The sequence below is a fragment of the Amblyomma mixtum genome, chromosome 3 (assembly GCF_055824585.1).
Source record: "Amblyomma mixtum isolate Tamu chromosome 3, ASM5582458v1, whole genome shotgun sequence".
Taxonomy (NCBI): domain Eukaryota; kingdom Metazoa; phylum Arthropoda; class Arachnida; order Ixodida; family Ixodidae; genus Amblyomma; species Amblyomma mixtum.
In genome coordinates this window covers 342,209,680-342,225,976 of record NC_143014.1, presented here as the reverse complement: position 1 = coordinate 342,225,976, position 16,297 = coordinate 342,209,680, and the positions used below count along the sequence as shown (strand labels likewise).

General features: G+C 47.7%; 1 protein-coding gene across 1 annotated transcript in view; it reads right to left on the bottom strand.

The window, feature by feature from the left end:
• The window catches only part of LOC149356162 (uncharacterized), a 79,540-nt gene that overhangs the window by 20,549 nt on the left and 42,694 nt on the right, over positions 1 to 16,297 (bottom strand). The window contains exon 5 of the mRNA XM_089576265.1: positions 11,661 to 11,778. Within this exon, the coding sequence (XP_089432391.1) occupies positions 11,661 to 11,778 (118 nt within the window). The remainder of the gene's footprint in view (positions 1 to 11,660; positions 11,779 to 16,297) is intronic.

Below are 16,297 nucleotides of genomic sequence, written 5' to 3'. Positions count from 1 at the left end.
AACACATGGAAGATGCAAAACGCAAAAAAACAGCTGAGCAGCACAACCAAGGCGTAGCACCTAGACTATTGAAAACTGCTCTTATAATCCACAGCGGAAGCCTCACAATTACCACAAACATTAAAATGAAAAACTGAATAGGCCGAATAAAAATTAATAAGGAAACAAGACAGCATTAAAATCACGTCGTTTGTGGAGCCAAAAAAATTGCCGCACAGTGTATGGCACAGAAAAATACATAAGTAAAATGGCTAGCATAAAAAAACATTTTCGTGATTGAAAAACGTAAACTGTTCACATAATGTTTGAATCGACTGCTCTGCGCTGCAGAATATCGAACCCAATACAGAAGAGACAGCAATACCAAAAATAAAACGAATGCCACTACTTATCAGTGACAAACTAGTTGTCAGCAAGAAAACATTGGCTCCTTCAACTGGAACAGATCAAGATGAGCGAAAACTTCGTTATGCAAGCCAGGAATCTGGAGTAATGAGTCCAGCGACGCGGCGCATACGAAACGGCCGACAAGAGCGCTGGTACCGCACCTACTCCAAGGGAAAGGAAAGGAGATGGTTTGAGACCACTTTTCCTCGCGTGACCTCTCCCGAGGTTTACCCGCCATAGCAAATTGCCCTGCGCCTCGAGTCCCGCCGTTAGCTTTCCTAGGTCCACCCTAAACTCTCCGAGGCAGCAAACTTCGAAAACGGGAGCAGAAGCGGTGCGCGTGCAGACTTCAAGCCACGCTAAAAGAGGCTTGGAGTCCGCGAAAACAGTCTTCTAATGGCCATTTTTTCGACGTCCGAGCCTCTTTACTGCAGGAGTGGCGCGAGCGGGAAAGCCCGCAGTGCTGTTCTGCGACGCGCGCCCGCCATTCTTGCTGCCAGTATGTCGGAAACCCTTCCATACGCAGCACTCGCATTTACTTAACTAGCCAAGCTGCTGTTTAATATCAGTTGCAATTTTAATAATTACCACACGACCGCTTGTGTCTCCCTGCTTTCCTTGAGCACAGTCGCGACCGCAGTATGCCACCGATAGCGCCGCCTATACAATGTGAAGCTAAATAAGGCACCCATCATGACATGTACATCCGGCGCTTTCTCTCTTTGTTACCAAACAACCATATGCAAGGAGAAATAACTACACACATCTTCAAACATCATTATTTTGATGAGAATAAATGGCATGATCACCTGCGGGCTTTATTATTGGCCCGCCAGTGACTTGCCACCACTGCCGTTTAATAATACCTGCCTTCAAATTTAAATGATGTAATTCGTGCTGCGAAGCTGCTCTGCACTTTAGAGATACTTATTGCAACCGGAATGCTTCGTACAACTGCACACGGCCACCCGATACTAGTGAGTGACCTCACGTGGATACCGCGGCCGCCACGAGTTTTCGGCGCTTCAGCAGTAATAAGCTTGGTACCGTAAGGTACACACGGATAAAATACGAACACTTTGCTACAAACACTAATGAGAGAAATTGAGAACACTCTCTCCAGTGGGCTTTAAATAATGACGGGTAATGCGGGTTAAAGCCGTCACCATTCCCTTCCTTGTTTCTGATTGATTATGTTCCGCTTTTGGCAACGTTAATGCGCAAAGGCAACCAAAACGTCAAAGCTTCATTTAGTTTTGAGAGCGCCTCGCTTGACGCCATGGTGACATTGCAACTGTCCACACCACCGGAGCCATTCGGGACAACAGACCGGCGACAAATATAAGCGTGCATAGGCCTCACACACTCATTCAACCATCAAAAGAGAGTAAAATAAATACGCTCAGAGTGAATTTAATCGGCTTCACTTACAGCCTTGGAACTCCGCACAGGGCAAGAACGCCCGCAACCTGGCGTTAGCGCAACCTTGTCGGGGTGCAGCTGTGGTGCAGCATCACAAAGAAAGCCCGCTTTTAGCAGCATGTAGATCGCGCAAAACAACCGCTACAGGGCACGCACACCGCGTCGTCATCCCTTCCTCCACACGTGTTTCCGCGTGCCCTGTCCTTTTTGTAGTAGTGGCCTACAACAAAAGGATAGCTGCCAGTTGGGTGCATAGCCAGCTGTCGACTACACTGGGGCATGGCGCATTGACGTGCCGCGTGGTGCTGCTTTCCCACCCGCGAGAACGCAGCTGCCGTCACTTAATGCAAGGCCTAGCATTACCGCGGGCGGTTTTCTGCCACGTGCTCGCAGCAGTTTCTATGAGGAAAGAACAAGTTGGATTCGATGATACGTGCAAGATACTGTGGTTTGAAAATGTTGCGATGTTGGGCCGCGAGTACAGATGAACAATAAACACGTGACTTCTGACTATTTAAGAGATTCGAACAGCTCAAATAATGAGCTCGTGTTATGAAGCGAATCAAGGCGTGAGTGCTAATCTCAAACTATTCGACGTTTCGAATATTCCCACACCCCTAGCTACGCGTATTATCCGATTAATTGTGTCAGTGTCTTCTTCTGCAAAGTATACTTTCCGAAACCAAGCTGCTGTCTTGACTGCTGGAAACTTGGGCTAGCTCTTGATTCTGTTAGCAATTATCTACGTATAGAGTGGCTTTTCGACTGAAGTCTCCGGCCACAAGCAGACTGCCCTTGACATCGCAGAGACACGATCAAGCCTGACAAGGGCAGGGGTCGTTCGATCTTTCCGTCTCATTTTTCAGCCCGCAGCGCCCGGGTCATCTGCCCATGGGATCCGTCAGGAAACCGTGCTGTAGTGAACAACGTGCCTCTTTTTATTGTGCGTTTTTTATTCAAATAGCCATGACGACGAGGATACGATCGAGGCCTGCGGAAATCACTGCCAGTTCAGTGCGTATATACTGGTCGGCGCTGCGGGAATAAAATCCGCCTGTGATGAATATGGGGCGACATTGTCACGACGATCCATTTGACGGCTCCTCGAGAACTGGACTTCATACCATGAAAGGTTAGTGTCAATCATTTTTGCTGTTCAAAAAGAAACCTGAACAAGATAAAGGTGTGGCATGCTTGAATTTCATCGGACTCATGACCCCACAAGCTACAGCGTGGTTGAGCCCTTGACCACACCCAGTCTGCCGCCAAGCAAAAGCTTTGTCAAGGGACGGAGGTCAGTTGACACTCAACTGGTTCCTTGACCCTACAGAATTTGCGGGAGCCAAATTTTACCACCATGGGTTGAAAGTGCCTGTCACTGAGTTCGTTACCGAATTGCGTACGTTTTCTCAATCGCATTACCAGGGGTTCGGGGCAGCGCCCACCCACTGCAGAAAAGCATAGCGACCTATCACTTTCTATTCAGCAGCCACTCGATCAGTCTCTTTCGTGAGTCACGAATGGCGTCAAGGCGCTAATTTTGAACGTTGAAAGCAATTTGCCACATAGAGCAAGCCAGGGAAACTAGAAATCTTGTCCCCACATCCTGGTATTGGAGAATTCACACCATTTTTAAATGAAGCGTTAAGAAATATGTTCGTCTAGTGCCTGCAAAGAGCGGACATCCAAAGTTTTGATTCCGCAAAAGGTAATAATTTGACGTTTCAGAACACTGCTGAACGAGCCTTAACGATCAGAAACACCAAAAATAACGCAATGGTAGTGCACAACGATGGAGGCGCTCTTTCTGACATGCACAACACGAAGAACCTCTGGCAGAGGCGACTTTTTCTGTGCGAGATTTGTGGGAGCAAAACTGACACTGGAGGTTCTTTTCCGAAGTTGTTCCTCGTACTACAGTTGCGCAGACTCCGCGCATGTGCCGCAGCGTATTACCGCCGGGGGAAGGAAGAGAATTTTTAGCGTATATGTAAACAAAAGAGAAATAGAACAAGGGCAGTAGCGTACAAAAGTGCTCAGTACAAAGACGTGGCTCTAAACGACGTCACCTGCTTGAAGCCAATACTGGTCAGTGTTATGGTTGATAGAGTGTTGGATACGGCAGCATCAGTGCCAATGACATCTACGAGGCTCCTTCTATGTCACAACTACGAGTGATCTCTTTCCGCTCCTCGAACTACAAGCCACTCGCATTCGGATGCGCACATAATGAGCAGTCCTTGTGCTGCCTGCATTACTACAAATTGATGTTCAGCCCAACTAAGGAAAATGCCTTCCCTTTCTCTTTTCACGCAACTGAACAAAGCTGCTCGTCACTCCTGGGTAGGCAGTAGTTTGAATACTTTCGCTTCTACTTGAATGCTGTCTTCTAACAATCGTGAACAAACAAGTACTAGAACAAACTACAGCCTGAATAAAGAAGAAGCACATGGTGTGATTGGCGCCGAAGGAGACGCCGAGGGGTGCGAAGTCTTGAAAAAATAGCGCGACTTCCTTTCAGGAAAGAGCAAGGCAAACATGAGACAGCAGAAGTGTCTCTAGAGGAAATACTCTTCCAAGGTTCTGAAAGACGAGAAATGTACACTTTCCTCCTAACGCTGCTTTTGAAAAGGAATTGGAAAGAATGGCATCGTCATCGTCAAACTAACCGCAAAAGAGATTTTGCGACATCGGCCGTGCCGGTCATCTAGAAAGATGAATATTCTCATGCGTGTTTATAATGAACCAAAATATCTGCTTCTGGCAATGGACCTATGCACGCTACCACATATGGATTTAAAATCCGTCGGACTTCTGGAGGCCAGTAATTTCCGACGATTCAAGCAAAACCTAGAATAAGACTGCACTAGGGCAGTCTTCGCGACGAAGACTCGCTGTCAATTGTCATAAATGGCGGTTCACTGAACGTTTTCTCCTTTGGTGTTTCATCAAAGTCTTAATTTTTTTAGACATTAATAAATACTATGTTGAAGGAACAGCGGGGTGTCGCATGTTACCAAAAGGAAGTCGAGAGCAGAGAATCCGGAAAACTTGGAAGCAGTTGTAAAGCTGTTGGCTCAAAGAGGCGTGACAGTGAAGGCTGAAAAGTGTACATTCTGTAAGGAAGACATAACGAAAAATTCTAGAGAAGCGCATTTTTCAATTGGAAGACTTTTTAGAATACCATCTTTCGCTTATAGCAAAACTGCTCTACTACAATGAATATAACCGCAGATACCCCTTAGCACACTCGTAGCTTTCTGCTATTGTCCGAAACGCACCCAACTTGTCTTCTGTGGCACGCTTAACTACTCAGTGCGAGCACAGGGCAAAATTTACGCGAAAAATTTTGCTATGCGTCAGAACGTTAGACCACTCCTATCATTATGTTCGTTACAGCACCTAACAATACTCCACAGTTGCCTCATAAATAAAAGTGGTGTCCAAGCAAGCTGGCCTTGTGTTGAACTACTTAGAGCACAAACTCAGTGCAGCCCTTTGTGAGCTACAGAAAGGAAAATGACAGGTGTACTGTTAAGAGACAGGAATAGGGCAGAGTGGGTCAGGGAACATCTTAGTTGAAATAAAAAGGAAGAAATGGGCGTGGGCAGGTCTTGTAGTGCAAAGGCAAGGTACCCGATAGTCTTTAAGGCTAACGGAATATATACCAAGCGATGGCAAGCGTACCAGGAGGCGACAAAAATTTAAGTGGGCGGATAATATTAAAAGTTTGCGGCGATAGGATGGCCGCAGGTAGTGTAATCTGCAGTAACGATCACAGAGGCTATCTTAAGGTGTCTTCGGCTGATACGCACTGCCTCCGTGCCGGTGCGCACGAAGTGGCGTGAAATACTGCACGAGTGGCACGTCTCTTTGCACATCAGCTGAACGCGCGAAACACTCGAAGATTGCCGTTGCTCTTTCTGCCGTCTGTTAACCGAGGCCTCCGAGACCTTCGATTATCTGAGAGGCTATTCCTACGAGCGGCCGACGCCAACGAACGCAGTCAACAGTTTGTATAGTTAGCAACAGCGTCTTCAGAACAGTGCAGTACCGCGCTTGTAACAGGCGTTGATAGAATCGGCGGGACACGCGGGACCCACGAGCCTGCCCGTGAGATACTAATTATGGGGGCGCAGGTTTGTAAGATACCACACCAAGGCGTTATGCTTGCCGGTTTTGATGCATACGCCCTTCAAGATTCAGCTAGAGTAACTTCCGAAAATATCAGCAGGTGATTCTCAATCCACTAAGCGCCCCACATTGTCGCTTTTTTGATATCCTTTAACCTGTGCATACATTGGCAAAAAGTACGATGTTATAAAGTGCAGGCATGCCGGATGAACAGCATATGCCGTCCGCTGCAAGAGCTAAGGCAGAACTTGGAAGACTGACAATATTCAGAAACCTTTAGTTCCCTTATAACGGAAGGCACATGGCTCGCCGGGCGGTGGCTGCGTGTTTGCAGCGCGAATAAATGCATTGCAGCTGCTATAATATTCAACATTTCTTTAAAATGTGCCCACTTGTAATGCTTCGTCCGCTTTCCGCCTTCGTCGATGCTGCGTCAACCAATGAGCGTGAACACCGTCGTCTGCTAGCGCGCGCTGCACGACGGGATTGCACCGCGCTGCACCGTCGGTCTCCACGGCGGCGCGGTGGCGCGCACGCGTGTCGTGCTCGTCCCACCCGAATATACGGTACTGCACGGGTGGCATCCAGCCGAACGTGGGCACCGCACGAGTGCGTAGAAAACTCCACGAGTGCCGTCAGCCGAAGACACCAAAAGCGGCATTAGTACTAGCCATCATCATCGTCATCGTCATCCTGGCTACGCACACTGCAAAAACAAGAACTCTCCCATATCTCTTCAATTCACCCTGTCCTGTGCTAGCTGCGGCCATCCTACCCCCACAAGCTTCTAATGTCATGCACCCAACTAAATTTCGGCCGCCTCCTGCTACGCTTGCCATCTCTTGTAATTCATTTCGCAGTCTTAAGGACCATCGGTTACCTTGCCTTCGCACCAAAAGACGTGCCCACTCCATTTCTATCTCCTGATTTGAACTAGGATGTTCCCTGACCCGCTCTGCCCTCTTCCAGTCTTTTAACGTTACACTCATCATTTTCCTTTCCGTAGCTCGCCGAGTGGTCCTCTATTTAAGTTAAACCCTTTCCGTTACCCTCCACGTTTCGTCCCCATAGGTGAGTACCACAAGATATAGCTGGCATATGCATTTGTCTTGAGGGATGCTCGTAAACTGCCATACATAGTCTGAAGAGAACCTGCCAAATGCCTCCTACCCCATTTTTATTCTGCTAGTTATTTCGCTCTCATGAACCAGATCTGCGGTCAATATCTGCCCTATGTAGACGTATTCCCTTTCCACTTCCAGCTCCTCACTACCGAGCGTAAGCTGCTGTTAGTTTCCGAGACAGTTAAACATTAATTTGGGTTTTGGCATATTAATTTTCAGACCTACTGTTATGCTCTCCCTATCTAACTCATTGATCATGCTTTGCAGTTCATCTCCTGTTTGACTTAGCAAGGCAGTTTCGTCTGCGAATCAAAGATTACTAGATTATTCTCCATTTACTATTATCCCAAACTCTTCCTAATTCAGTTCTCTGAATATCTCCTGTAAACAGGCGGTAAAGAGCATTTGCTAGGTTGTCTCCTTGCGAGACACCCTTGCTTATGTTATTGCTAGCCAATAAGAAACAACTTCGTTCGTTGCTGGAAGCCCTTACGTATTATGTAAAGTGTCTTCCTGCATTACAAGCTTTGGCTGACCCACTTTACAGGCTAGTACTTACCTGTGGCGGAAGCAAGATGCCTTGTCTCTGCTGCCGCCCACTAGGTTTAACAGGTTATTGTGCGGCACATAGAATTGTGTCTAAGAAATCCTTAACGTAGTTTTCTGACTTCACGGTGCGCCTGTGAGGCCCTCTCTTACAAATCATACAATGGAATTGCAGGGGGTTTAAGAAAAAAAAAAGAAACGCTACAACAATACATTGAGACGTTAGAGAGAACGCCAGAAATAATAGCTTTACAAGACGTAGGTACAGACGCCAAACTCAGGTCGTACAGTACCCACCAAACGAGTCCGTCCACCTGCATCCTCGTGCATAAAGAATGCACGGCTGTAACGATAGATTTCGATTTGAGAGAAGAAATCGAGTACATTTTTATCCAGCTCCTACCGAACAAATGGTCCTGCAAAGGTGCGTTCTTTCTGAACATCTATAGCAGACCGCAACAACGCAAAGCCACGTTCGACGAAATCTTTCAGAAAGCGAAGCGAATAGCGAGCGCATCGCCTTTAGTGGTGGTAGGGGATTTTAACGCGCACAGCTACCAATGGGGGTATCATAAAGAGGACGTTAAAGGCAGGAAGTTAGCCGCAGCCATAGCCGACGCAGCACTAACCACCCTCACGGACCCGCTGTACCCGACTAGAATAGGAAGTATCGTCTCTCGAGACACGTGTCCAGACCTCTCTCTATTCCGGAAAGCTAAAAATTACGAATGGCATAATACAGAAGAAACTCTCGGCAGTGACCACTGCATCCTACAAATCGCATTAGAATCTAATAAATTGCGGACAAGGAGGGTAGAGGCTTGCCTGACCGATTGGACGTAATTCAGGGAAGTGGAAACCCCGGCACTGGGTGTCGACGCGGCAACCTATGAGGATTCGGCCAAAACGCTAATTGAAACAAAAAATCGCTTCACGCGCAAATTGCAGACCACCGACGGCACCCCGGAAGTAGACAACAACCTCTTGCACTTGTGGGAAGCCAGGAGATCTCTAACTAAGATATGGAAAAAACAAAAACATAACCGTAAGCTTAAAATTAGAATTGCCCAGCTAACCAAACAAGCGGAAGAGTACGCATGGTCTCTAGCCAAAACCAACTGGATATCTAAATGCGATTCCCTACAAGGCACCCTCGGCACGAAAGGTACATGGAAATTCCTCAGGTGTCTCATTGAGCCTAATAAAACCAAAGGCGAACACAGCAGAAATTTAAGGAAGGCACTTCACGACTTTCAAGGAACAGACAAACAACTCGCCGACAAACTGAGAGCAAGGTACTTATGTACGACTGTAGACTATGATGAGGAGATAAGGACATACACAGGAGAGGAAAATTCAAAGTTGGACGTAAAATTTACCGTCGAGGAAATCAAAGCCGCACTGATGAAGATGAGGCGAGGGACGGCACCGGGAGAGGACAAGATTACGGTCGGCCTTCTGGCCAACCTCAACGATCCAGCTCTAGAAGATTTTACGCACTACATCAACGAACTTGGGGGAGTTACCGAACGACTGGAAAACATCTGTACTGACGTTCATCCCCAAGCCCGGTAAAAAGATAAACATAAAAAATTTGAGGACAATATCTCTCACGTCTTCCGCCGGTAAGCTCATGGAGGCGGCAGTGAGGCAAAGGCTCTCCAATTATTTGGAACACCATGAGCTGCTGCTGCCCTCAATGTTCGGCTTCCGGCCACATTTATCAGCGCAGGACGTGCTGCTCCAAATCAATAGGGAAGTCATCGACCCCGCCTTCGGGAACCCGGCGGACAGAGCTATTTTGGCCCTGGACCTGAAGGGGGCTTTTGACAACGTTAAACATAGCAAAATTCTTGAGAATTTGAACGCCACCAATTGTGGCGAGAAAACATTCAGATATGTACAAAACTTTTTAGGCAATAGGAAAGCTTTTATACGACTTGGCAATGAAAAATTAGGGCCCATCGAGATGGGAACCCGGAGGACGCCTCAAGGAGCTGTTATCTCTCCAATGCTTTTTAACGTTGCCCTCATGGGCCTCCCCGAGAGGCTCAATGCCGTGGATGGCGTCCCCGTGGATGGCGCACGCCACGCCATCTACGGAGACGACATTACTATCTGGTCGTCCCGGGGCAGCGTGGGGCAGATGGAGGGAGCCCTCCAAGAGGCCGCCTCGGTAGTGCAAGATTACGCTCGGGAGTGTGGTCTGGAATGCGCTCCGAACAAATCAGAACTTCTACACATTAAAACGGATAAAACTCAGGTGAGAACATGCAAATTTACATTAACGACACCCAGATACCAGTGGTGGAGAAGCTTCGGATATTGGGATTACAAATTAATAACCGGGGTAACAATGCGACGGCCTTGCAAAAAATAAAGTCCACCTGCGAACAAATTAGTAGGATGATTGGCAGGATATCCGGCAAGCATGGTGGACTTCTCGAAAAAGAAACCGTTCGCCTGGTTCAGGCGTTCATCGTCAGTCGCATGGTTTATGCGGCGCCCTACCTCAAGCTGAGGAAGAGCGACCGCGGGAACCTCAACGCGATGATTCGGGTGGCAGTTAAAAAAGCGCTAGGACTCCCTGCCAAAGCGTCCACTGAGCGCCTGCTCCAACTTGGTGTCCACAACTTCGTGGAGGAGATGATTGAGGCCCATAGAACAAACCAAATTGCCAGGCTGTCGGTGTCCAGCTCCGGCAGACAAGTCCTTCGGGACCTCAATCTCGCGCTGCTCCCCACCACTGAACGCAGAGTCGACATACCGGATGCATGGAAAAATACTTTGTCGGTTAAGCCGCTCCCCAAAAACATGAATTGGGAGTATAATCAGGGGAGGCGTGAAGCCAGGGCAAAATTTATTCAAAATTATTACGGAAATAAGACAGGCATATACTACGTGGATGCAGCGCGTCCAACCGAGGAGGGCATCTGCACCATTGCGGTGGTGCACGAGGGAAAGCAGGTGAACGGGCTCTCGGTAAAAAGTAGCGATACGCTAATGTTGGAGGAAGTGGCGATTGCACTGGCCGCCACCCACTGCGACGCAGCGTACATAATGTCGGACTCGCAGCAGGCCAGCCGAAATTACGTGCGGGGTAGGATAGCGCCGCTCGCCCGCAGAATACTATTGGCATTTGAGAGCAATTCCAATTCGGCTATGAGTAAAAAACAGATAGTATGGGTGCCCGGACACCAGGGGGTTGAGGGAAACGAGGCCGCTCACGCGGCTGCCCGAGCGTTCCTTCCCCCGGGTTCCACTCAATTCCCCGGTTCTGCCGCGGCAATCATACCGATTCCGCTAATCTCTTACGCGGATATCACAAACCATTTACGCCTTTGCAGGAGGGTACTCCCGGGACCCGCCAAGGGTCTCGACAGAACCGAGGAGTGCCACCTGAGACGGCTCCAAACCGGGTCTTTCCTAAATCCCGCCGTACTAAAACACGTGGACCCGACTTTCACGGGCAGGTGCAAATTCTTCGGGCAGTATGCTGACCTATACCACAAGGTGTGGGCCTGCCAGTTAAATACAAATGTAGCAGTTATAAATCAACCACCTAGGGAGGGCTGGGAGGCGGCCCTGTCCAGCTCGGACCTGGAGGCCCAGCGGGCCCTGGTCCAGAGAGCACGGGCAGCGGCGGCAGCCAATGGCGTCCCGGAATAGGGACTGCCACCAAGGTCAACGACCATCCACACCTCCCTTTACCAATTCTGTACAGTGCAACAATAAATGTTTTCTGCTCCTCCTCCTTCGTTCAGAAAAGCCCCGTACATCCAGGCGCAGAACGCGCAGGGACTGAAGTAAGACAAAGGATTAATGAAAGAGGTAATACACTGCCAAAATTAGTGAACCAATCTTCTAGTATGAAGGAACTTTTGCATTAGGTCTGCCTTCTTTGCGTGCACTGCTGTGTACTATTCGTACATCAGAGTGCCAGATAACAAAAAAAAGCAAAAAAGCCAAGACCAGAAAGCGCACTCCCTCTCTGGCAAGGTGAAGCTGAATAGATAAATCTTGTGCGATTGAAGGTAGATTACACACCTTCGGCTCAGACGCTGGCTGGGGCGGCGCTTCAGACCCGTCCTGCTTGAATAGCCTCCGAGCAGCGTGCTGGTGCAGTGTTGTCTTGGGCCGGGCTCCACCATGCGAGGCACTATCCCTGCAGTGGTGTGAAGACGTTCAGCGGCTGTGAGAACCAAGCCGCGAGAATAGCTGCCCTTCCTTCCCATAAATAGGCAGCATCCCCTACCCTAAAGCCTTCCTCTCCTTCCTTGCTCCTCTCGCCCTTTTTTGAACCCTTGTGCCAGAAGAAAGGTCGCTTCTTCGTTAACTACCCCTTCGACAGCGCGCACCGCGGCCGTGCCAGTGCGGTGACATAACCGCCCGATCATGAGCCTATGGAGATGGCAATTTTGGTATTCGTGGAAGCATGTGGCGAATATCGAGGCTAGATTCTCTGCCAAAAACATCCATTATCACAGTGATATTGAAAACTGGCAATAGAAAGCACGCCTCTGGTGCAAATACGCTTTTAAAAGAGTAGTTTCAGGCACTTTCAAATAATTGCAGCACAAGTTGGCTATCGGTTTCTTGTACTATAATCATTTCCACGTCCATTTCAGTATGTTTTGTGTTATACCTTAAAATGTCCAGAGCTTCCGCTTCATGTAGCAAAGTTAGTAGCTTCCTACATGCCTAGAATAATTTGGAACATCTTGGAGAAGTCTTGGAGGAGTAATGTGAAGAAGTCTCACTATTCTTATTCGCTGCGTGTTTAGAAGTATCCAGAGCCTTATATTAGGAACAACCAGGCATGAACGTTTACCGAAAATACCACAAATGCTTCCGAGTTTTACATCATGGCCTTGTGCCGAGTACATTAGAGATTACGCGAGGCCTATGAATCGGAGCTTGTACACCCAGAACACAACAGTACTTCTTAAATAGGAAAAACATGACAGTCAGCAGGAAAAACAGATACTTCAGAAAGCTTCGTGAGGTAAACAAATATTGAGTATACAAGGTGGTATATAAGTTGAATGATATTAGTATATTGGTGTATGAGTGACATCAGTAGGAAATGAGGATGCGTTAGTGTGCATTTGACGCGCACTACAGAATGACTTCAGGCTTATTACCTTTTTAGCGAAAGTTGTTGTAAAAATCACTATACAATGCCAGTGCACAATTACGGACCGAAATGCGAGCGAACACAAAAAGGACTGAGGCCTGCGAAAAAATGGAAATTCGCAGATGCTCAGGACCCGGAGCCGTACAAAATGCGATAGCAAACGGTTAATCCACACCGATGACAATTGCATTTTTTGGTTCAAGTCTCCCGCTGTTTTGTGAGATTGGCTGCTTCTTTTTAAAAGGTGGAAAGCAGCTCAAGCATACAAGACTGGGAAGATGAAAAATACAGACACGCGTTGTCCACTTTTCCTTCCTTTGTTTCCCGCCTTTTAAAGGGATGCACCAACTGGGCCAACAACAAGCCTTATTATAGATTTGCTGCACGCCTGCAAGATGGTGTTCCTTCACGTCAGTAAAGAGGCGACGCATTCAAATTTTGACCTGCGAGCGTAAGTGCTCGTCTGCTGCTTTTGGACTGACTTGCGCGCAGATGAAAGATGAAGACGACGGCTGACGTGGCTCGAACGCTGCTGCTTCTGGACTGTGCTGCTGGACTCTGCTTCTCCTGGTGGTTCCGGATTGCTCTTCACTGGTGAGGCCGTTCTACGTTGGGGGGTTTTGGCCAAGGCTTAGGCTAAGGTTAGGTTAATGTGAACCTGAGGGGGCGCTTCGCTGTGAGATGTCTTTGACCTCCCCAGGTGGAGGGTCGGCAGCTTGGTTTGCCAGCTTGCCAGCCCAAAGCCTGCCGCTTGAGTGCTTCCAGAAAAATGGCATTGAGGCAATTCCTGTGGTTCTCGTCCCAATCGGTGAGGGGGCGATCAAAATGAAAACACCCAAAGTTATTCAACAGGAACTACGATCATTGACAGCCAACTATCTTCAGATCTCTGAAGTGCGCCCATTTGGCCGTAGAGGCATTGTCTGCAAATCGTCCGATATCGCTTGTGTGGCTGACTTGCTGCAGTGCAAAATTTTCAGTTCACTACCGGTAAAAGCATTCATTCCCGAGCAGCTTGCATGCGTCAAGGGCATTGTACGCGGTGTGGACCCAGCATCTTCCCCGCAAGAAATTCTAGAAGAATTTCAGGATGCAGGTGTTGGAGTCCTTTCGGTATATCGGTGCAGTAGAGAAATAAACGGCTCGCGTGTTGCTACTGAATCGGTAATAACAACTTTTGCTGGCACTTCCTGCCCTACTGAACTAAAAATCTGGCCTATTATATACCGTGTAGACACTCTGCAACCGCGCCCACTTCAATGCACCAACTGTTGGCGGTTCGGGCATAGCGGCAAAGCATGCAAGTCAGAGACCCGCTGCCGTTTGTGTGGCGAAGGTCATGCTGCGGATAACTGCACCTCAGAACAGCCTCATTGTTGCCTCTGCAGTAATAACCACCCAGCAGATGATGCCGACTGCGCAAAACGCAGTGAGGAGCGTAGCTTGTTAGACATTATCACAGAGAAGCGGTGCTCAAGAGCCGATGCTTACGCTCTTCTTAACAGGAAGAAGGATTCATACGCTAGTCGTGTGCGCGCTTCTGTTGGGGATATTGAGTCCAACTTGACTGCCTCCATTGTCTCCACTGTAGAAAAAGCCCTTAACAATGTTGTTGAGCGTATGCTAAACACATTTTCTGAGGCGTTGGCTCAGTTTATTGCAGTTCAATCTGTGTCACCATCTCCATCCGTTCTGGCAGCGAAGCCTGCGTCTGTTTCAGCTTCTGCCGCTACTGCTAGCAGCTCAGCATCACCTCCTGATGCTTCCCAGGTCCCACCTAACATCTCTCTACCTAGCAATGCATGTTGCACCGATATCTGCGCAACAGATGTTGAAATGTCGTGTTCTACGCAGAAGCGTCGTGCTTCCTCGTCTCCATCTAAATCTAGTTCTCATCAGATGAAAGCTAGAAAAGGACCACCAAAACTTCTTCCCAATGCTGATATCCTCAAAGAGGCGGTGTCTGCCTCTTCAATTGGTCAGTAATCATGGCAGGCATCAAAGTGTTACAATGGAATTGCCGCTCGGTATTCTCTTCTCTTCCAGATCTAGAACTACTTATTCGGAAACACAACCCTGATATCGTGCTTTTACAAGAAACGTGTTATCACCTTATAAATCATTTTCAATGAAAAACTTTCGAGTTTTCAGATTAGATCGAAATGCTGGTAGGGGAGGCGGATTGGTAATCATGCTTTCTAAACACATATGTCATCAGGCATCTATCTCTAACAAAATTCTTCTCCCTGACTGTGAGCTTTTAGCGCTCAAAATTTCATTTCCGCAGTGTGCTGATATTACAATTGCTAATACCTACTTTCCTTTAGGTGTACAGAGGACAGACTGCTTAGACAGCTTGGTGGCTGGCGCAAGTAGTGTAGTTATTGCGGGAGATTTTAATTCCCACCACAGTGAATGGGGAAGTCGCACTGATTCCTGCGGCCAGCTTCTCTGGTCGTGGCTGTCTGCAAATGCTGTACGCTGCTGTAATTCAAGAGATATAACATTTATGCGAGGTGGTGCTCGCTCAGCCATTGACTTAACATTATCGGCAGGTAGGCTTGAGGTGACTGACTGGTTGACAGAAGATTCGGGTACTTCTAGTGACCACTTTCCTATAACTTTCACTATCCGGTTATCTCCGCACAAAAATAGTTGTGTAAACCATAAATTTGTCAACCACAATATTTATAAAAGTTTGATGTCCGCCTCACTTGCCTCTATAGTCAGTACTAGCCGGGATGACAGAGCTCAGCAGGCGGTTTCATTTTTGCAAAGTGCAGTAGACCATGCAATATTCACTGTGCCCGCAGCAGTCTCTAATAAACAGCCGTCTCCCTGGTGGACACAAGAATGTGAGAAGGCCTATCGTTGCAGAAAAGCGGCCTGGAAGAGGCTATCCTGCAACCAGAGTCCAGCAAATTGGTTAAATTACAAATTTTTCTCTGCATCTTTCAAAAGAACAATTGCAAAAGCCAAGGAGGACTATAACCAAAATTTGAACACTTATCTTTCAAATCCTCGTAATCGGAAGGCCCTGTATAGATTTATGGAACGTAACAAGAGTTCTCCAGTCCCTCACCTTAATTCTTCAACAGTGTTATCCCCACAACAGGCTCAGGAAACCCTGGATAGTATTGCTCAGGGACTAGCGGTACGTTTCCAGACTCAAAGAAATGTCCCTCTGCGCGCAATCACACCCTCTTCAGATTATACCGAGGTTGATGCGTCAGAGCTCCTCTCAGTCCTAGCAATGATGCACCCTGCAGCTCCCGGGCAAGATGGTGTCACTGTTGGTGTGATTAAAATTTAAGGCAAGGATTTCACAAGCAACCTCTTAGATATTGTCAATACTTCATTGAACAATGCATGGATTCCAAGCATTTGGAAGATAGCGAAAGTTTATTGAGGAAAGATGCTGGTAAAGGGTACGTTTTAGATAATATTCGGCCAATTGCACTAACTTCAAATTTAGTCAAATTAATTGAAAGGGTAGTGCACAGCCGTCTCACAAAACATGTTCAGGATGTTAATGGCCTTAGCCCAG